The sequence below is a fragment of the Pseudonaja textilis genome, chromosome 1, assembly GCF_049901715.1.
Source record: "Pseudonaja textilis isolate UNSWEBS1 chromosome 1, rPseTex1.2, whole genome shotgun sequence".
NCBI lineage: Eukaryota > Metazoa > Chordata > Lepidosauria > Squamata > Elapidae > Pseudonaja > Pseudonaja textilis.
Genome location: NC_141990.1, coordinates 260,599,346 through 260,622,250, shown reverse-complemented (window position 1 = coordinate 260,622,250; position 22,905 = coordinate 260,599,346). Strand labels below are relative to the sequence as shown.

At 36.3% G+C, this 22,905-nt stretch overlaps 1 protein-coding gene across 4 annotated transcripts in view; it reads right to left on the bottom strand.

Annotated features, from left to right (window-relative positions):
- EXT2 (exostosin glycosyltransferase 2) overlaps positions 1–22,905 on the bottom strand; it is a 67,733-nt gene that overhangs the window by 7,711 nt on the left and 37,117 nt on the right. For all 4 annotated transcript variants that reach the window (XM_087921393.1, XM_087921395.1, XM_087921394.1 and 1 more), the window contains 3 exons: positions 17,795–17,926; positions 6,149–6,338; positions 1,332–1,498 (listed from right to left, as the gene is read on the bottom strand). In XM_087921393.1, coding sequence (XP_087777519.1) covers positions 1,332–1,498; positions 6,149–6,338; positions 17,795–17,926 — 489 coding nt within the window. The remainder of the gene's footprint in view (positions 1–1,331; positions 1,499–6,148; positions 6,339–17,794; positions 17,927–22,905) is intronic.

Sequence of the window (22,905 nt, the reverse complement as noted above, 5' to 3'; positions counted from 1 at the left end):
AGAAAGATTGATCTGCAGTCACTGATTTGTAGGTTGAAAGTAGAAAATACATTTATACATGTTTCCCTTTATACTTTTCTAGAGGGGACACTTTATCCCTACCATCGAAAAAACAATTTCTGTTATATTGGCATTTGATATTTTTAATTTGGAGAATTCACATTACTGGATTTTTGTATCAGTCCAGATTTGTTTTATAAAGTTATTTAAAATGCCTTCTGTATATTATTACCTTACAGAGCAAAACTATTGTATGAACTGGAATTCATTATTTTCAAAAACAGTTCCTGTAAGATGCACCATTCAAACAGAAGAAGCTGAATCCAAGGGGCACCAAGTTCATGTAAGGATTATCCAGACTGTTAGGCATTTGCACAATCTAAACATCTGGACAACACACTTCAGACAATATAGGCAAAAAGGTCCTGGAAGTTCAAGTGCAAGACTTGGAGCTGCAATTCATTGATTCAGTTGATGAATTACTGTAATACCTTGGAAGGGTAATTTAGCATTCTCAATATAAGCCTATTAGTACAGTCTCTTAATGTACAAGAGGCTTGTTTGTTGAAATATCTTATTCCCTTTTAAAATGAATTATTATTTAGATAGCTAGTTAGCTAGCTAGTGTTTGTGTGGGTGGGAGAGACATAGTGTGCAAGAGAAAGACTAATAGAGCTTGATGAAATATAGGCAAACAAAGGCAACCTAAACATAGTATACAATGCGCATACAATAAGGATATGAACATAAGAAATGTAGAGAAGAATTCCTTATTATTATAAGTTATCTTGATCTACAACCATTCATTCAATGGCCAATCAAAGTTATGGAAGAACTTAACAAAGGCACTTATGACTGGTCCCCAAAGTTACAACCATTCTAGTGTCCTATAGTCACATGATCAAAATTCAGACACTTAGTAGCTTGCCCACACTTAGGATTACAGGAGCACATCAGTTCTCCCCACCTGCCTATCTTCCCCTCCTTTCATGCCCTTTGGGCCCACTCACCTCTACTGCCTCTGGACTCTTAACTGACCATGTCATCTTCTTGCTCTTACTGCTAAATAAGCACGCCCAGCCTGGCCCTTTGCTGGCCACACAAGCCTGCCTACCCTAAAGTGTGCACTGTGGTTTCCTTGAGAAACCTGAATTGTTTCGTGTAGCCAGCAGCAGCCTTGCCAAGGACTAAGTCGAGCATGCCTCATCGCTAGCAAGTGCAAGAAGACATTGAAGGTTAGCGGAGGTGGTGCAGTGCAGGATGGCAGGGCTCTCCAAGTGCAGAATTTAGTTCTATGGATTTATACCACATAAAATTAGCAGCTTTCTTACCTCATAGCCAAACTGCAGCTCATCTGAGGTCAACATGATGATATCATCATCAATAGCTAATACAGCCTCTGTTTCAATCTCAGCATAGGGGAAGAATCGATTACTCAATTTATTTTCTGTGGTTCGTACAACTGTTAATGGAACTCGAATTTTAGGCCAAACAGTTTCTGCAAAATAAAAATCAGAAGTAGTTTCTTTGCATTCCTAGGTTTAGCTGTAGTCATTAGCATAACTCTCCCCAAATCAAGTCCTTTTATTCAATGCTGGTACTGGGGAGTGACTAGAACCAGGGCTACCATGTCTAGGTTGCAAAAATCTGGACAATCATTAGATGGCAGCAAAAAGACTGTTGTACCCATATACGTCATGAGTTCTATAGTCAGGGTATCCTCATCAGAAGACCCGAGCAGCATTTGAACTGAAGTTTCTAGATAGTCATAAATTGAGTCCTACACAGAATGAGATGAAATTCATAAAAAAAAAATGAAATTTCAACATATGAAAAGAAGTTCTGATTTCACTATGGCATCATACTTAGGGTACACATGACCACAAAATTCTTTGGTAATGTAGCAGGCTATCAATAGATGATGAATGAAGCTATTCTAGAAATCTCTCTTTCCAAATGTTAAACATGTACTTCAAGAATGAAGGACATTTTCTTATTCAATTCGAATTCTGTACTATCCCTCGATCATATCTGTTCAGTGGGTATGAGAGAATGGGGAGCAGCAAGAAAACGTGCCACACAAAATGATGACTGCTTGCATAACACTGTTTTATAGACTAAAATATTCAACACAAATCAACAAAAGGTGCATCCTATACTGGGTTAATACTGATTTATGTAACATGGAGACCCTATCCCAAATAAGCTTTTTTCCTTTTTTCACATTTGGATATGAAAATCTGAACGCCACTCTAAGTAATGACTACAACTAGCTTTATATAAAGCTGGCAGAGGTCACAGCTTACCATTATATGAACATACATGTATAGGACAATCTAAGCTCCATCGTGAAAGAAATGCTGGCAAAGACAGCATATGGTAGAATATCCACCCTTGCTGCTAGGAAAATTATGGTCCTATAACTTACATAGAGTACCCTTAATGAGCATATAATGTTCTACACACTTCTGATGTTGGCATCCAAACATAATACCAGAGACAGCTTCCTTAGGAAAACTGTATCATTTTCCAAACCACACTAAAACTATGTAAAGAAAGTTTACCTTGGAAGAATTTGGAGGACTTTTTGGCTTGGTAACAAAAAAAGTAAAAAGTACATAGTGAAAAGGTTTGGAAATATCATTTCAGTTGCTTACTCCACCTACTTTTGTAGGTGGCCCCTACAAAATTGCTTAAAAATTTTTTTTTAGTACTGTCAGTGAATCCAATTTTCAAAGTTTTTTTAAATTTAAAATATTTCTATAGCTGTCCATCGTATGTCAAACTTTGGGTAGCTCCCAATCAACAACTAAAACAGCATCAGTAACAATAACATAATACATACATCTATAAAATAGCATAATACCTACATCTATTTATTATTTAATTATTAAATTTACACGCTACCTGTCTCCCCTACAAGGTGACTCAAAATTATGAAAAGAACCAGTTTGGTCTAGTGGTTAAGGCACCAGGCTAGGAAGTAGAAGATCATGAGTCCTAGTCCTGCCTTAACATGAAAGTTGGCAGGGTGTCTCTGGGCCAGTCACTCTCTCTGTCAGTTCAACTCACCTCACAGGGTTGCTGTTGTGGGGAAAATAGGAGAAGGAATATGTGTCGGATATGTTTGCTGCCTTGAATTATTTGTAAAAATAATATTGAACGGATACAAATAACTAGAATAAAAAGTGCTACCAAAGTTATACTGCCAACATCTTCCTTAAATCCTCTCATCCACCTCATTCTGTGCCTGTGCTTGGGGGGGTGGGGGGGTGATCTTAAATGCTTTCTGGATGGCTAGGATGGTAGTGGACTGCCAAACTTCAGGGTAAAGGGTATTCCACAAGGTTGCCACAGTAAAGACCCCTTCTTAGATCCCAATGAGAGTAACAGACAAAGTTTTGTGTATGGAATGTAAATTTATTACCATTAATATTATTTTCAATAGCAACTTCCCTATTTGCTATATAAAGGAATATCAATCAGAATGGGGAACTATAGTTCTACAACCATTTTTTTAGTAAATGTTCAAGGTTACAAGGACAGCGAAAAAAGTCACTTATGATCATTTTTAACAGTTATGATTGTTTTAGCATCCCTGTGGTCACGTGATCAAAATTCAGATGCTTGGCAACTGGCATGCAATATCTGGGGTTATATAATCACCTTTTGAGAACTTCAAAATCAATGGAGAAGCCAGATTCACTTAACAACATGTTACTAACTTAACTGCAGCAATTCATTTAACAACCGGGGCAAGAAAGATAGTAAAATGGGACAAAACTCATTTAACAACTGTCTTGCTTAGCAATGGAAAATTTGGCTCAATTGTGATCATAAGTTGATGATTACCTATACTGCCAACACTGTATCAGAAAATTATAAATTAGGAAGCAGGCACAGAGGCAATTAAGTTTAACCCCCTGCAATATTTCCAAATTGACATGCAAATACCACACTGGAAGGAAGTATACCCTTTGGAAAGGCCTGACTGAATGCATCATTCTCTGGGTCAGTCTCTGGGATTTCGTACAATCAGTACAGGCAAAGATTAACTGCTATCAGCTTTGCCTATATGTAGAAAAAGCAAAACTAATCATAATTATTTGTGTATTTATTAAAGTCAATTTAGATTTGGTGTCTGTAAACATGACTCAGAAGCTCTGTCTGATACCAAATGCAGCTGCCTATTTCTTGTGTATCCAAGTAGTAACATAAAATCTATTCTGTACTGGTTACGTGAGATAGTAGTACATTTTCTGGACTACACTTAAGCATTTTGGTGATTATATTTAAAGATTCAGTTTCGAATCAGGTTGTCTGAAAAACTACTTACACTTATATGAAATTGCTTGAGTTCTGAGAAGCCCAGGATTATATGCCTTCTTACAAGGCTATATAACAGACATTGTTGCTACTAATGCAATAGCCAACCGCAATTTATTGTAGGCCATAAATTACCTTTGATATCTGCTTATAGGTCCTATGTATGCATAGCAAAAATACAACAACAGAATAGAACCCAGATCTGATTTGCTCCAAATCAGGAATATGCTCTTATATAGCAATAGCCAGGATATCCTGCTTTGATACTCAACCAGGTTAACAGTCCGAGCTTTACTATTACCAATTAAAAGAAAATGGCCATAAAGTGCAGATACTACCGTAGGGAAATAAACAAGACCTTATCGTTGACAGCAGTGTGCATTACTAACTTCAAACTCATTCCTTGTCCTAATCCATCAGAAACTTCCTGGCTTTAATAGGCTATAAATGGTAGAGGCTTTGAAGTCCAAGGATTAAGAGCTACAAGAGACAGACCCAATGAAAGCCTTAGTGAAGTCAACTTCTGCTGTCCTACCAAAAAGCTAGGTGGAATGAACTGCAAGCATTTGAATTAAAACAAATTAAATTAAACCCTTCAATGGCAGACCAACAGATTCCACAAGCTATCCAAGTGTTAAAAATACACAGATGAAGGGGGGTAGCTGGCAGTCACATAAAAAAGTTATTAAAATATATACCTATAGATAACCAAATCTCTGTGAAGAAGCAAACCTATGGCTTTCAAAGCCATTACTTCTCACATCAAAAAATTCAGATTTTTCATCAGCAGCTAACTAACGGCTATTCTAAGAATTATTGTAATGGGCAATATTTTTAACAAAGCAAATAGCAAAATCTTATTTTAAACAATCATATGTAGTTATTGTGGACACATTGCAAGTTCAGCTACTTAAATATAAACACGTAGCAGTACAGAAGCCATGGTAAGAAGCCCCTAAAATGCTTCCAACTTCCCAACCTATGTTTGGGGTTTTTTAAAAATCATTTTCACCTATCAGTGATACGGAAACAGCCATTTATATGTTGTTTATTTATTTTTTAAAAGGTCTTTATAACTGTCATGTAGTATAGAAAGAGGATATAAAACAGAAATCAGCAACATAGCAAATAACTATTAAAATGGAAGGAATACAAATAGCAAACCACCACAAAGCTATTCTACAAGGCTTTAAAAACAAACTGCTAGAAGCTAGACACATACAAAACATTTTAGCCTGGTGCCTAAAACAAATCAATGTTGGTGACTGGAAAATATTTGTCAAGAAAACATTCTCCCTTACAAAACAGCAACTAAAAAGTATGGTAAACCCAAGAGGGTGGCAGGTGCTTTAGAAAAGGTCAAAATTCTCAGAAAATAGGCAGGTTTTTATCTGTTTATAGAGCTGTCCAGTAAGCATGGCTTGGAAAAATGTTCCAGTGACAGAGAACACTATCTGATAGGTATTCAACTCAATTCACAAGAAAGTCTTCTGACTAAGTCAATTAGCAAGTAAAACTGAGACAGCAAGAATCATTTGTTCCTTAGAAGCTTTAAAAATAAGCACTCATGATACAAACGAAGATCATGAGTGGCCCAATGAAACTGGTTATTCTAAGCAGTTAACAAATAGTAGTTCCAATTCCCATCATAAAAACAAGGGCAGCCATTTTTGTCTTGCTGTGAATACTCACACACTCCTGTTCAATCTATTTCTATTTCTAGAAACATTCTCGTTTTCAATTCAAATGCATATATTCAGAATTTGGCCCACTACTACTAAAATTAAAAATGTTCTCCCAAACTTTTCAGTATCGGACTTACCTTCTGGTGGAACTTTATTCTGATTGTTCCAAACAACTAACAATTTGGAAAGACTTGGAACCTTTGAAACTTCAGTGATCACTCGAAAGAGACTTTCAACACGATCGTATGTCAAGACGATAGCGGTGAAGCCTTGTGACTGGGGTGGGATCAATGGGAGAAACAGTGGATTGCTTACACTGCTCCATTTCTGGAAAATGAAAGACAGGAAATCAAAATGAAGTCAGATTAATTATAATAGAAAAAAAATTAAAATGGTGACACGAAGGAGATAATTTTAATGATATCTTAACTGATCCAAACAACAAACCAAAGAAATCAAAGAAACATGTCTTTCAACAGCTATTGCTATGACAGGCAGGAAACCATTCAACATTACTTTTTATATATTTTAGTTCATGAGCAAACCATAAGTATTTTTAAATAGGCTGGAAATTGCTGAAAGATTAGTGGAAGACACACTGGAAGGTTTTAAAGTTTAGCTCCTTTGGATGGCTTCTGTCCAACATCTCTCTTCTAAAATGGCTACTATATTAACTATACTCTGTATATTAACTAAAACTAGGTCAATAAAAAGCCACAATTTTGGAAGAACATGAAATAAAGAGAAGCAATTTCATAAACCTGGCAGCAAGTAGGCACAAATAAAAGGGAAAAACCTTCTTTGTCCTATATAGAAGAAAAAACATTAACAAAATTATACCTGTTTCATTGTTCTAAATATTAACTACTTAAGAAATAAAAACACAAGAAGATGCATAAAAGTTCATACTTATTTAGTGTCCTTTGGCTTCATCAAGAATAACCTCTACTTTAAAGATTAATTTTTTGGTGCTGCCAATATAATTAAACACAGGATACAGATGCCATTAGCACAATGCAATTACCAAAGAAGACATTTATAAATACCTTTCCATTCCTAGTTACTATATGGCATGATGAAAGACAAAAGTAATACCATAATATAAGTACAGAAAAAGCATCTATATATTAATGGGGATCATTGAATCTGGACTCAATAAAAACATTAGGAAAATTGTGGCTGCCCAAAAAGATTTTTCACTTTTTAAAAAGTCACAATTATCCAAAATACTATAACATATATATCTAAAAGATCTGGGCAAATAAATTTCTTTGCTTAACATATGAGTTCTTAAATTTCAGTTCTATGTTAAAACCCTCGAAGTACAGGGGATTACACTCCAAAGTTTGTGACAATGTGGAGATAAAGAATACATACAAACTGTATTGTTAGAAAATTGCAGTAACTTGATCACTATAGTGCTATCTGTCTTAAGACTAATAGACACAGGTGATATAATATACTTTAAAAATCTTCATATTTCCTCTGATTACCTTTTCCCCTCTATAATACTGTATACAGGAAGGCAATCCCTCTTTTTTAAATTCAGTAGAATCTGAAAAGGGACATGCAATGTATTTTGCTGAATATGAATAAAAATGTCAAGAAGATGTCTCCCAGTAGGTCTTTACTGGTAACTGCATCTATGCTATTTTTTTCCAGCAGCACTATTGGAATAGAGTTTCAATTGCTCAGCCTAACCAGAAGCTCTACAATTACCCAGTGGTGCTTCATCCCCAAAAATAATCAGAGCAGACAGTACTTTGCTTCTAAGTTCAGGCAAGGATAGAGATGCTGCTACTACCTTCAGAGGCATAAATGTACATTAAGAGATGTGAGGAAATAGCTTTGACCAAATATAGTAAAACAATTTGCTTTAGAAGATAAGTGACTAGATCCTCATTTTAAATGCTGATACGTGATCCATATGATTGCAGCTGTGTGCAGAAGTCCATGGTTTATCCATAGAACAGGATGAACTGAGCAATCCAGGGCTGGATTATCCATTTCCAGAAGTGTATCTTCCCAAACAGGAAGTGGTTTGTGATGTTCTGGACATATGATTAAGGATTAAGAAGAATAACTTAAAAGTAAGGCTTGTTTGATGGAAGAAGATCAGTCTACAAATTTCTTGAGAATTGTTGGCAAATTCTTGGTGAATAGTTTTAAACAGAACTTAGCCACTCATCAGCTTTATAGTAATCAATTTTTGCATAAGCAAGCTTGAACTGCTGACCTTTGAAGCCTCTTCAGACTCTATAATTCTCTATTCTTCTTTTCCTCATAAAATCTACTATTAATTAAACATGCCAAGAGAGATTAAAAGAGATCAGCAAAAGCTAATGCTACAGTAGAAACCTAGCTTCCAGATGCTCTGGATTATGAATTACATCATATCTGATCACTGGCCTTGATGGCTACAGTTTCGGAGAACTGTAATCCAAAACATCTGGAGATCTGAGACTGCAAAAATGCACCCCAAAAAACAACAAAAACAACATAATAGAACTCTGATCTAGTACTTCACACTGATAAAAATAATAATGCAGCCATACTATCACTTCAAAAGCTTCCTTAAATAGACCCACTGTTTAAGAAGCAGAATGAACTCAAAATACACTGCAGCAGAATGAACTCAAAATACACTGACCCACCCAAGTTAACAGTTGCTTGAATTGGATCATTTTCATAAGGAAACACGAAGAAATAACAGAAGCCAATTTTTAAGGCAACTCTGCAAGCCTTGCAAAAGATACAGCTGCTTTAACTATTTGAAGAGAGAGAAGCACTTTTTTGCAGGAATGCTCACTGAAAAATACATTTTGCACAGCCCTTGATGGGTTGTGGTATAATCTAGTTATAAAAAAATGTAAAAACCCTACAGTAATGGGGTGTGTGTGTGTGTGTGTGTGTGTGTGTGTGTGTGTGTTAAAGAATATGTTCAACTTTGTGACACCCAAGAGTGAACTCCTCAAAAATCAAGTTCCTTTATTTGAGAATAACATTTCAAAAGGGCATTTAGGCACGGCAGAAGCATCATTAAGAGCCAACCCCCTGCTGCCTGCCTGAAAAGTGTGTCTACAGTCTGGGACCTCTTGACCTCTCCTTCTGCAGGAAATTGAGCAAATTCAAGCTTCCATGATTTACTTGGGTCTTTTAAACTTCTGTTGAAGAAAGGCAAACAATGCAGGTGATTATCTCAACAGAAGCCTAATTAAATCACTATTACAGAAACAGGGCATGAAATTGATGGTGACATAAGGATAGTCCTTTGCAGAAATGTAAATGTGACAGCTACCATTTGTTTCGGGGATATCCATTCCTTGAAGTGACCCAATTGAATGTTCATCTAACTTTCCCACTAAAGCAAATGGTGTTCATGATGTAATCATCCATCACTTTCTTTGACAAAGTGCTGACATTCAGCTATGGCTGAGGCAATCCTATCCCATTCCCCCTTTGCCACCATCAGCTGGCTGATATTCATTACACGAGCCACAGTAACTGAAGACTGATAGACCTCTTATTGTGAATCAGTTTTGTGCATGAGGCATAACAAGTTGCAAGTGTCAACTCTGCAAAAATGATCTCACATTCCTGGCTGTTTGATAATATCTCCTTTCTGCCAACAGCAAAAGAAGCCAAAGCTCTAGAATCAGAATGTGAGGCTGGGAAATCTGTCTATGGGGTGTGTGTGGTGTGTGTGTGTGTGTGTGTGTGTGTGTGCTTGGGTTTAAAAGAAAAAGGTACAGCTTCACAAGAAAAAAAACCTATGTCACATTTCCATAAATTTGCCATTTACCAATAATTTAGTTTGTTTAAGACCTGATGACAGCTTATCTTTTAACTGCAGGCAAAATGAATCTATTTAAACACCAGTAAGGGAATTAGTACTATTTCCTTTCTTAAAAATAAAAGATTGGAGCTGATTCAAGGGAAAGAGAAAAGCATATCAACAAGAAAAAAAGAAAACAAGAATCATGTAGGACTATAATGTGGCATATAACAAGCTAATTTCTTCTGAAAATATCCATGTAATCTTTCTGATATAAACAGCTTAACCGTAATAGTTGAAGTATTTAAGTTTACCACAATGATGAATAGTGATGCTAATGTGGAAATTGCCAGATACCTAAGAGAAATATCACAGGTAAAATAGACTCTTATACAAAAGAAAAAGACCCATAAGAGATTATTACTGGCCATCTTCATCTTAAAAGTCATCATTTTAACTATCAGCTTAAGTCCTTGAGTTTCAATTGCAATTGGGACTGGATCACAGCATCACTAAGTGATGTGATTGTAAAGTGTGATATCAAATCCTGGCAAACCCAGTTGCCATCGTAACCCCAGAACCATGCAGGTTGTTAGGTGGGAAGAAGTGGAAGTTCCAGATAAGGAGAGGGGGGTTGACGGGGTACCACAGCAGGCGCTACCGAATGCGGTTGCGTGTATACTGTGGAGTGCAGAACTGATTTTGCTTGTGGAAAGCCAGCAGGGAAGGTCATAAATAGTGATCATGTAAGTATGAGCTAGTTGCCAAGTGCCTGAGTCACAATCATATGACCATGGAATGCTGGAAGAGCTGGTCTTAATTCAGCACCATTGTAACTTTGAACAATAACTTAATGAGTGGTCATAATTCAAGGACTGCCTGTACTGCATGCATTTCATGTATCAAAGTCACATCTCTGATGTGAAAGCACTGCAAGTCCCAAATTCTGAACCAGAATGGCAGAACGTAAGTTTTTAGGTATCACCTTGAAACAAGATCTAACATGGGGGGCAAATACTTTAGCCCTAGAAAAAAAGGCTCATCAACGACTGTATTTTTTAAGACTTTTAGGATCACAACAACTGCCAGAGAGTCTGTTGGTTGCCTTTTATCGAAGCTCTATAGAGAGCATTTTATCTTATTGCCTCTGTGTGTGGTTTAGGAGTTGTACAGAGGCGGAGAAAAGGGCACTCCAAAGAGTGATAAAAAGGGCACAAAAGATCAGCGGATGTCCTCTTCCCTCATTGGAGGATTTGTATAACATGGGATGTAGAAGGAAGATACAAAAGATCTTGACAGACCCTTCGCATCCAGGCCACTCGTTGTTTGAGATCCTACCATCAGGAAGACGATATAGAGTGCTGAAAGCCAGGACAAGTAGATTTAAACATAGCTTTTACCCAAGAGCTGTGATCAGGTTAAATGCAGAGTTATGAATCTGGTGGTCTTAACATATATATATCCTGGTTGTACAGTTTTTAACTGTTATTTGTTTTAATTTGTTTTACATTGTTATTTGTATATGTCTTTTGGTGTTGTTCAGTTGTATGTTGTGGAAGAGCACCTTATTTCGTTGTTCTCAGGTTTCTGAGTACAATGACAATAAATTTATCTATCTATCTATCTAGAATTCTTGAAAGATGGGAATTCTTGAAGTTGCAATCCTATCACATCTGAAGATCATTGAGTTAGGGGAGGTTGGTGTCAAAGGAATGTAAAATCTGGACCAGCTAGCAGAGATGAAGGGGGGAGGAGGAATGAATGTACCAGAAAATGAAGAAAAGACAAGAGAGGTATATGAAGAGAAATAAGAGGCACAGGAAAAAAATTAAAAGAAACTAAAGGTTAAAAGACAGCCAGTTTGTTGTAGTGTTTAAGGCACCAGAATAGAAACTGCATGACTGTGAGTTCTAGTCCCACATTAGGCATCAAGCCATCTGGCTGATATTGGGTAAGTCACTCTGTCATCCTAGGAAGAAGATAATGGCAAACTCCTTCCAAAAATCCTGTCAAGAAAATTGCAGGGATTAGTCCAGGCGGTTGCCAGGAGTCAACACTGACTTCAAGGAACATTCAGTACACATTCTAAAAAGGTTAAAAATAGGAACAGTGGAACAAAGTCAGGAGTCTTAGTTAGATTTGCCCATGCAGTTACAGCCAATTTTTATGCTATATATTGCAAAATAGTTTCCTACAATCCAGTAGACATTTCACTAGCAATCTACAGAGTCTACATGTGATTAGAATTTTAAGAAAAAAAAAAGACAAAAATAGCATGCTAGAGTTAAGTGACCAATAATAAAATTTTAATTTGTACATGATGATTACAAATGTTGTTCTTTCACTGGATGCTTCAAGTAAACATTATCATGGTTCTTATCTACAACTGATCGGCAAGATTAATTGACTTCAATTCTTCTGTTTGCTAATATCTAAAGTTTACGATTTTAGAAAACAATTGATCCAATTGTCACATATTCTAATAAGCTCTAAAGCATAACCTATCAGTAAAACATAATTTGAGTTTAGCAAGTATTATACACTGATACATAAATTTTAAAAGATCTAAAAAACTTCTGAAAAAATAATGCAACTGCATCCAGACTGCACAAAAGTCACCTTTCCCTTTCCCTTTCAACACATATTGGCAAATTACAATGCCACTGAATGAATGGTGGGTATTATTATTATTTTTCATTTAATCATGCCCGGTTCCTAGAGAGTGCCAGGATAGGTTTCTGAAGCTTTCTTGCACGTTTTTTCAAAAGTGATTTGCCATTGCCACCTTCCTAGGGCTGAGAGAAAACGACTGGTGCAGGATCAGGCAGCTGGCCTTGTGCCCAAGGGAAGATTAGAACTCGTAGTCTCCTTATTTATAGTTGCCTTAACCTTATAGATGCCTTAACCACTATACTAGTTCTCAAGTAACATAAGTACAGCCCTCTTAATTTTTTTTCTATACTAGCTCTATACCCATGCTTTGCTATGAAACTATGTGATCAGGCTTAGTTTTGGGGGAGGAAAATGAAGGGGGGGAAATTGTGCCTCTGCCTACCAGCAACCATCAGTATTTATCTGGCTAGTGTCCTAACAGATAACAGATAATCAGAGTTGGAAGGGACCTTGTAGGTCATCTAGTCCAACCCCCCCGCCCAAGTGGGAGACCCTACACCATTTCTGACAAATGGCAGTCCAATCTCTTCTTGAAAGTCTCAAGTGATGAAGCTCCCACAACTTCCGAGGGCAAGCTGTTCCATTGGTTGATTCACTGTCAGAAAGTTTCTCCTTATTTCCAGGTTAAACCTCTCCTTGTTCAGTTTCCATCCATTATTCCTTGATTGGACTACAGGAGCTTTAGAAAATAGCTTGGCCCCTTCATCTCTGTGGCAGCCCCTCAAATATTGGAAGACTGCTATCATGTCTCCCCTGGTCCTTCTCTTCACTAGACCGGCCAAGCCCAGTTCCTGTAACCATTCTTAATATGTTTTAGCCTGCAGTCCCCTAATCATCCTGGTTGCTCTTCTCTGTACTTTTTCTAGAGTCTTAACATCTTTTTTATAATGTGGTGACCAAAACTGGATGCAGTACTCTAGGTGTGGTCTTACTAAGGTTTAATAGAATAGTATTAGTACCTCACTTGATCTTGATTGTATCCCTCTGTTAATGCAATTTAGGATTGCATTAGCTTTTTTGGCTGCTGCTACACACTGCGAGCTCATATTTAGCTGGTTGTCCACTAAGACTCCAAGATCCCTCTCACAGTTACTGCTATTGAGCCTGGTTTCACCCAGACTATATGTGTTTTTCTTGCCTAAGTGTAGGACTTTACTTTTCTCTATGCTGAATTTCATTTTGTTAGATGGCCCAGTGTTCTAGTCTGTCAAGAGCCTATCTTCTTGGGTGTTAACTATTCCTACAAGCTTAGTATCATCTGCAAATTTGGTAAGTTCCCCTTCTATTCCCTCATCTCAGTCGTTAATGAAGATATTGAAGAGTACTGGGCCTAAGACAGAACCTTATGGCACCCCACTGCTTACTTCCTTCCATGTAGACTTAGATACATTAAGGACTACTCACTGAGTATGGTTTGTCAGCCAGTTGCAAATCCATCTAGAGGTGGTGCTATCTATTCCACGTTTTTCTAGCTTACTAAGAAGTAGGTTGTGGTCTACTTTGTTGAATGCCTTGCTGAAATCTAAATATATCATGTCAACAGTATTTTGCTGGTCTACTAAGTTAGACACTACGTTGAAGAATGAAATAAGATTGGTTTGGAATGATCTGTTTTTAACAAACCTGTGCTGACTTGCTAGTTATTACTTTACTTATTTCTAGATGTTGGCAGATCTGGTTTTTTATTAACTTTTCCAATATCTTCCCGGGTATAGATGTGAGGCTGATTGGTCTATAATTTCCTGGGCCTGTTTTTCCCCCTTTTTTTGAAGATAGAAACCACATCAGCTTTTTTCCAGTTCTCTGGTAGTTCCCCGGTGCTCCAGGATTTTTGAAAGATATGATGCAGTGGTTCTGAGATGACCTCTGCCAGCTCCTTTAAAACTCTGGGATGATCCATCAGGCCCAGGTTATTTGTTTTCATCAAGATCAGAAAGGTGTTCTCTTGCTAGTTTTTTGCTTATTTTAACTTTTATTTCTGGTCTGTCTTTTACAGTTATGTTTTTGGTGGGTTAAGCTATAGTTTCTTTTTGCGTGAAGAGAGATGCAAAGAATGAGTTAAGCAGTTCTGCTTTTTCTCTGTTGCCTGTTACTTCCTTGCTGTCTTCTCTCTTTAGTGGACTGACTGTTTCCTTGATTTGTTTCTTGTTATTTATATGTTGCAAGAAACTTTTTTGTTATCTTTGACTTTTGTTACAAGTCTTTGTTCATTCTGAACCTTTGCTTTCCTGACTTTGTCTTTGCAGATTCTGGCTATCTGCTGATATTCTGCCTTAGTTGTATGTCCTTCTTTCCATTTTTTGTACTTGTCCTTTTTTCTTTCAATTTGCCAGAGAGATCTTTGTGCAGCCATGCTGGTTTCTTCTTGGATTTCTTGTTTTTCTTTCTCAGTGATATTGTGCTGGTCAGGGCTTCTATGATCGTACTTTTTAGAGTTTCCCAAGATTCTTGAGTTGTTTTTCCCTTTAGGATTTTCATCCATGGAATCTTTCCCAAGTTCTCTCTGAGTTTATTAAAATCAGCTCTTTTAAAATCCAAAACTCTGGTGTCGTTATGTTCTATTGCTTGTGTTTGTGTTATGTTGAATTCTAGTATGATGTGGTCGCTCTCACCCAAGGTTCCTGCAGTTTCAACTCCCTCTAGCACTTCTTCTCTGTTTGTAAGAATTAAGTCCAGTATGGCTGTCCCTCTAGTTCCATCCTCTACTTTTTAGACAACAAAGTTGTCAGCTAGGTTGGTTAGGAACATATTTGGTTTCTCACTTAGTGCAGAATAAGTTTTCCAGTTGATATCATGATAATTGAAGTCCCCCATTACTATTGTTGTGTGTTTCCTGCATATGTTTGTTAGTTGGTTGGCAAAAAGGACATCTATTTTTTCTGCTTGATTGGGTGGCCTATAATATGCACCTATGGCCATGTCATTCTTTTTTTTTCTTTTATATTGAGCCATATGCATTCTAGGAAGTTTTCATCTTTGGTTTCATGCCAAAGGTTCTTCTGTCAGTATGTGAGAGTTGAGGGCTGTTTGGAAACTGAAACAGTATTTGCTGTGTGAGCAAGAAGGAGACAGCAAGGAACCTGGGCATGGCTTAGTCCAACTGTTCTGTACTAAAGCTGGTTGCTGCTATGAAACTAAAACTAAAACTGAAACTCCTGTCCTCTGCTATTTGGAACAGGGAGAGTAGAACTCCTTAGCATTAGAGCATGTTAATAATAATATACGAAATACTAACGCTCTGATGGTCATTTCAAAAAATCCTTTCTTAGTGAGTACCTAAAAGCCAAGAAGAACATACGTGCCAAATTTCAAGTTTGTAGGCTTTATGGTTCTGGAGATTTTGTGATGATGCATGAGTGGTATTTTGTTTTTATATACATAGATTCAGCTGTCAAAAATAAACTTTACCAGATTGTGATGAGACTGACAGAAATAATTCACATTTTTATTTTAACTGCTATTAGTCTCAACTTTATACATGGCTTATCTAAATTCAATGTAATAATATTTCAAAAATCAAATATATGAGCTATTCGAACACTGAATTTCAGGTCTGATCTGCCAACATGAAAGGAGTAATTATGCAACCTACTTAAATGGGAAGGTTGTAAGAATAACTGAATACTTCAAATGTTTGAGCTGATATACTGAAGTATCAACAGAGAAAAAAAACATTTCAGTATATCACAATAACTAATACAATTTAATTAGGCTATATCTACCCTATAGGGGAATATATTTTTTCGTATAAAATAACAAGGCAATTAATATGTTTTCAGGGACCATTGTACAAGATATGTGACAAGATCATAGCAATGCACGACATAAAATTATCCCTGGAAACATGTCTGAAAAATTCAATATTTTTGAAGAACTTAACTTCCCTCCCTCCAGTCTCTCGTGTTTTAATGGCTTGGGTAATGGGGATCCAGGACACCACAACAAAAGAACTCGCAAGCCCATCACACAACCCATTACCCAAGCCATTAAAACACGAGAGGCTAATGGAAAAAAGATCACTACAAAACAAACGACCCAGGAGATTACAGCACAAGATCCAGGATATCTCCACAACAAAACTCACAAGGCCATCAGACAGCCCATTATACCAACATCAACTCCATCAACCAATCAAGAGGCAGCAGCACAGCCAACCAGCCTAGCACACCAGCCCCCACCACCAGTATTTATAGAGAGACAGCAGCTCAGATCACACAGAGTTTGCACTGGCATGAAGCCAAAAGCATCAGCCTGAGGTTGGCGAGTGGGACCTCGCCGAAATGTCGCCAAGATACTCTTAATCTTACACAGGAAAAGACCCGAACACACCTAGACCTACATACCTGTATCCGTGAAAATCTACGAAAACATATATAGATTTATACACACTTAGAGAGAGAAAGAGAGAGAGAGAGAGAGACAGAGACAGAGACAGACGGATACAGAGACAGAGAATAAAAATACACCAACATTAATCCTACCATTTTAATACTGGTGAAAACCCTAACTATCTCTTGCAAAGGAACAATGGAATGCAACGTTTTTATTTAAAATATATTCTGTGTTTCATGGTCTCATTACCTCACTGTAATTCTTTCTCGTTCTACCTTAACTGCTTGGTATATGAAAAGATTTTTCAGATGAAGGCTTGGAAGAGCAATTTTTGAAGGGATAAAAAGTACCTAGAAGCTAGATAATATCTGTTAAGTTAGCTGGTTCTAACTTCATATTGAAAACGTGACATTGTATTTTGCAGATCAACTATGGAATAGCAGTAGAATTATCAATGGTTGAGAAATGCCAATGGACTTGAATTGTAGATCAACAGACTATAAAAGCAGATTATATAAATATAGCTTTGCCATCCCATTTTCAATATTACTATTTAAAATGCTTGAACTCAAAAAGATTTCCTGACCTCCGTTTTAGAAGCCCATCTCCAAATATACTGTTCAGATTTTTTTAGAGTACTATAGTTTGCTTGTTTGAAAAATTTGTAAAAAAAAGAAAGTTGATGTCCTACTGATGACAATACATACTGTACAGTAGGCATGTATTTCTAGATAAACAAATTTACTTCCAGGAATCTAATCTTCTGTCATGCTTCTATACAATAACAACTACAACAACAAAAACAGAATTAAAATTTTAAATCAGAGAAAAGGGGAGCATAACAAGATAATACACTAACCTTTAGGAAATTAAATCTCAATTAAAGATTAATACACATTTTTAATGCTGAACGTCATAATATAAAAAACAAAAAACTTATTCTAGAAGCTTTTGTTATAGAGGTTCAGCATATTAAATTTAGTAAATAAATAATCTCACTTACAATTTCTGGGGGATCATTCCATTCTTCATATGATGTGGCAGCATATGGATAGATCCGGTCATTGATAATCTTAAGAGTTGCCATAGCAATAGCTTTCATTGATTGAAAGTAAGCTTCCCAGAACCACCTTGCCTGCAAAGAATAATTAATATTATTTCACACTGGTTGTTTCCCAGACAGCAAATTTTAATCATCTGTATATGGCTGCCATGCATATACCTTATTAATATTTCCATGTTTTATCCTAAACTACTGTTATTAAGAAGCTGAATTGGTTTGAAATCAAACTAGATTTGGTCACAATAGTTCTGCTGTATTAAAGATAAAAAGTTAAACGATCTAAAATCTGGATTATCATTCAATAAATTAATTTTTACATGTCTATACTGCCTAACTCATAATTCAAGATGCAATAACAACTTATCATCAACATATAAAAACATTATAAAGGCAACCATATACTATGTCCGTTTCAAAAATGCATCAGAATAAGTTCAGAAACGTAAATTGTAGGTATAACATATTTTTATTTTAGATGTAAGGTATGAAGCACCATAAGCAGATTATTTATTGATCCTCATTGCTAAGGTTTGAGAAACACCGTTGTCAAGATTCTTTTGGATTAATCTCTTCCATCTTGTCTTATAAGGGGATTGGTTTATTCTTCATCTCTTATGTATACAGGTAATCCTCATTTACTGTCTGAAATTGAGACTGGCAACACCACTGCTAAGTGACATGGTCTTAACATGTGTCCAACTTACACCACCATGTCAGTTCCAGTTGGGGGTCATTAAGCAAATCTCCCATGGTGATTAAGCATGATGTCATATGTCCACTTGTAACTGGCTTTGTTTCTGGAAGCCATCTATGAAGGTCAGAAATGGCAATCACATAACTATTGGACACTGCAAATATCATAAAGGCATGCCAGTTACCAAGTGCAAGAATTCTGACCACATGACTGTGGGGACATTGTGATTACTCGCCAACTTTGAGGGATGGTTATATGCCTCCTTTTCAGCGCTGCTGCAACTTTGAATGGTCACTGAAAAAGTCATTGATACAATAAGTGGTTTTATTACAGAACTCTCAGAAGCATGTTATAATGCTTACAAATTACAAGGGGAGGGTAAAATCTCTGGATGTCATCTTTAATTCAACTATGAGAGTATCTCGGGGTATCTAAACTTTTCCTTACATAGCTGAGATCAATATTAGTTTAAGATATCCATGGATATGGACAAACTGCATGGAATGGTCAACTGTCTTCTGGAACTGTCCCAATCTGACTTATAACTTACAAGTCATGCTTTATATAAAACCAGAAACTTCCTTGTTTAAAGAAGTGATTCTAAAAATAGTGAAATTATTTTATGGTATCTCTTGAGACTCTATTTAATCCTAAAGTTTTTCCATGGTTACTTAAAGGCAGGATGCTATTTGTATACTAATGACAATTTGCCACAAATGACAAATTAGTCTGTTTTGTATAAGTTCACCCTCTCCTAGGAAAAGCAGACAAACAGTTCCGGACTGCTTCTGAACTCGAATCTCTTCGTGTTTTCCAAATTAAAGCAAGAGGCAGAGCATATTTAGCTTGGCTGATATTAATGGAATCATTTCTTAAGCGCCAAATAGTTTCCCAGGTACTTTTGTGGAGATGTTGAACAGTTTTGGAAACAGGATGGCAGCCTAAATATTAGATGTCAGCCACTGCTTTCAGATTCTAATAAAGCAGGAGCTGTTAATGAATATTCGGCCCACTGAAGTTCGATATGAGGTGCCCTTGGTGTTCTTTGAGCTTGGTTTTTTTGCAGACGTTTTATTACCCTAACTAGGTAACATTTCAACCCCGAGCTACAAATATTTTCCTTTATTGATGAAGTTCGATATTTCATACTATAGTGACATAAACAATAAACTGTATGTAAATATTAGACACTGATCAAGTATTCTAAGAGGCTATACAAACCTGTAGGCTGTCAGAAGCAAAAAGCTTCTTACTGAAAGAAGCGTCAGCAGAAACCTTTCTATTTAAGGTGACATTTATTGAGGCAAATTTTTACATTCTTTAACTATATGCAATCTCTATTACAAGAATTTCATTTCAGAATAAAGAGCATCAGGTTATACCACAGTATATCTCCAAAATACACGAAGACTCCATATTGCACCAATGAGAGATGTTCAAGTTAGTATGCAAAAATCAACAAATATTAAGTTGCAAAAAATACCAAGATTAATAGAAACATATTAAATACATAGAAGCTATGTTTAGTCTGGAAACATCTTTGATTTTCATTTAATCACTTACAACTTCTAACTGGGGAAAAAATAAAATGTTAAGAGAAAAGACGATGGCTTTGGGCAATAAAAGTTAACTGTCTAAGCTAAATGTCAGGCGCCACAGTGTTGTAACATTTTGCCCCATTGCAACAGTCAAGTGTTCCCAGAGTGACACACTTCACACAGTTTATGAGGCCTTGAAGTATTGCTATTTTCATGTTGACAGACATTATTTTGAAAGCTTTGATTTTGAAAATAAGTTACAGAGTACTCATATATATTTTATAACCTTTAACTCAGTTCTAGCAGAATTACACTTCATCATATATATATATTGGTTTTGCTTTTAAGTTTCAGGTCTTGCAAAGAACATTGCTTCATATTTTTCTAGCCATGAAATTATCTACTTTCCTTCTGCCATTAACAGCACTCTAGTACCTGATTTTTAAACAATCTAAACATTATAAAATCCATTCTCAAACTTGAGTTTGTCTATGCAGATTATAGGAATCAATTAAATATTTAAATTGACTATTTTGAAGTCATTACATCAGATACATTATGAAAGATAAAGCTTTCTTTTATTGTCTGTAAATATAAATACAAAGAAGAGCCCAACACGACAAAGATATATCAAAAAGAAAAAAAATAATTCTCAGCTTAGAAACCAACTAAATATACTACTTCTGTAAAGAATTTAACACAACTATACTTCTCAACGCACTTTTACTCAAACCACTGTTGTTTGACCCTTTGCTTTTAAAATTTAATACTTAGCTAGATTAACAGAAAATATACATTGTATATATTGGGCTCAGTTCCTGTGATGACCTGGGGCGTGACACAAAAATAACAAAGTCACAAAAGTAGAATAAATTCCCTTTAATGCCTCCAACTTTTCCAATTATCTTCGGCTAAATAACAAACTCTTCAAAAAACAGTCTACAAGGGCAGAAATGAAATCAGAACCCGAAGTAAAGATAGTTTAGAAATAAAAAAACCCAACACAAACCACACTGAAGTAATTAACACAGCAGGCCAGGAATGATACATTGCAGACTTTCAAAGGATAATGTAGGCCTCGACCAAGATAATGCACACTTTGCTTCCAGCAAGAAGCTGTATGCAAATGCCTCACTTATATCCTGTTCTCCCAACTGCAAGTAATGAAAGGGATCACGGCCTTCTCTCTCATAAGCCACGTTGCTCCCTTCTCCGTTCCTCCCTGCGTGCCCTAGGATGAAGAGGGGATGGCCCTGGGTCTTCCTCTGAATGCCCAGCTGGACTGTGCTCTTCCCCTGTTTCTTCCACAGCCACTGGAGCCACACTCCCACTCCCTGTCAGCTGCTCAATCTCCCCCTCAGAACCAGACTCCAATAAGGGCATGACAGGTTCCAAGTCTTTTTATTTAAATATTTTTATTTTAAAAAACTAAAAAAGGTATCCCAAGAGATATGTCTGGACATCCCACAATTCTCCTAGGAATTTGGGAAGAAATGGCAGCCCCCTAAATAAATTATTTTTAAAAACTTTTACCAGTTTTTTTTTTTACATGATTCTAATGGAAAAGAAAAGATTTCTATTCTTTAAGATAAGATTCCTATTCTTAAGGCCTTTCCATTTTAAGTATATTAAACAGTACTGTTGCCAATATTTGGCAACTTTACATACCAAACGTCCTCTAAGAATTCATTATTGCAATGTATTTAATCTAGATCATCTGATCTTAAAATTAATTCGTTGTAGAAAACAAAATCTATTATTTTCATTTCTTTTTCAGTTTCAAATTTACAAAGATCACAAAGTTCTTAGTTCAAAATAATTGCATGACCTTTCTAATATTTGTCATCCGGGACCACTTTCTATGGCTTTTCCATGGATTGCTGAAATACATCTGGCTCACTGATATGACTCCCAGTGGTGACATTAAGAAGGAAAAATAAAATGCTTTATTGCATTAATTTCACTAAAAATCTACTGTTTTCTCCTTTTTGCATTTTTATTCAAATGGAATAAAACATTAAGTAGGCATTATATATCAACCACTTGTATTTGTTTTGCATACAGCAAAGACTGATCCATATATTTATGTTAAGTACATACAGTCATTTGCAAATTTAAAATGAAAAAAAACAAAACAAAAACCAAGCATGTACACCTGAAAAATAAAAGTTTTTCTGGATATATCATCTTTCTTCTGAGGGATTTCCGGGTGATGATATAAAGGGTCAATCTTCTCCTTGCCTAATGCTTGCGCTTTCCTACTCATATAAACTCTACATATTATAGAAGTAGAAAATATTGAGGAGTGTTGAATGCATGCTTTTGTTTTGTTTGTTTGTTTTATTGTTTTGCATTTTATTCTGTATAAAACAACTGATGATGATGATGATAGAATGACTGTGGCAAAGGCAAGCAAGAGTAGTACCAATAGTAATAGGCACCTTGGGTGCAATCCCAAAACAACTGGAGCACCACTTGAACACCATTGGCATCGACAAATTTGCCATCACTCAATTGTAGAAGGTGGCTTTACTTGGAACAGCACCCATACTGTGACGATATCTGAAACACTGTCAACATCCAGATTTGCTACGTCCTTGGTAAGGACTTGATAGGTGGACAGAGATGCCAAACCCAGTCTGTACATCTGGCTAACTGTGCAATTATCTCTTTTATTCATTAAACATGAAATTCAAGTCAACTGAACATTTAAAGATGTATCACAAATATCACTGACTGGCACGAATGGTTGCTACGGGTTGCTGCCAGCATTCTAGGTATCAACCAAGTATATTCTTAAGCAGAGGTGGGCAACTATG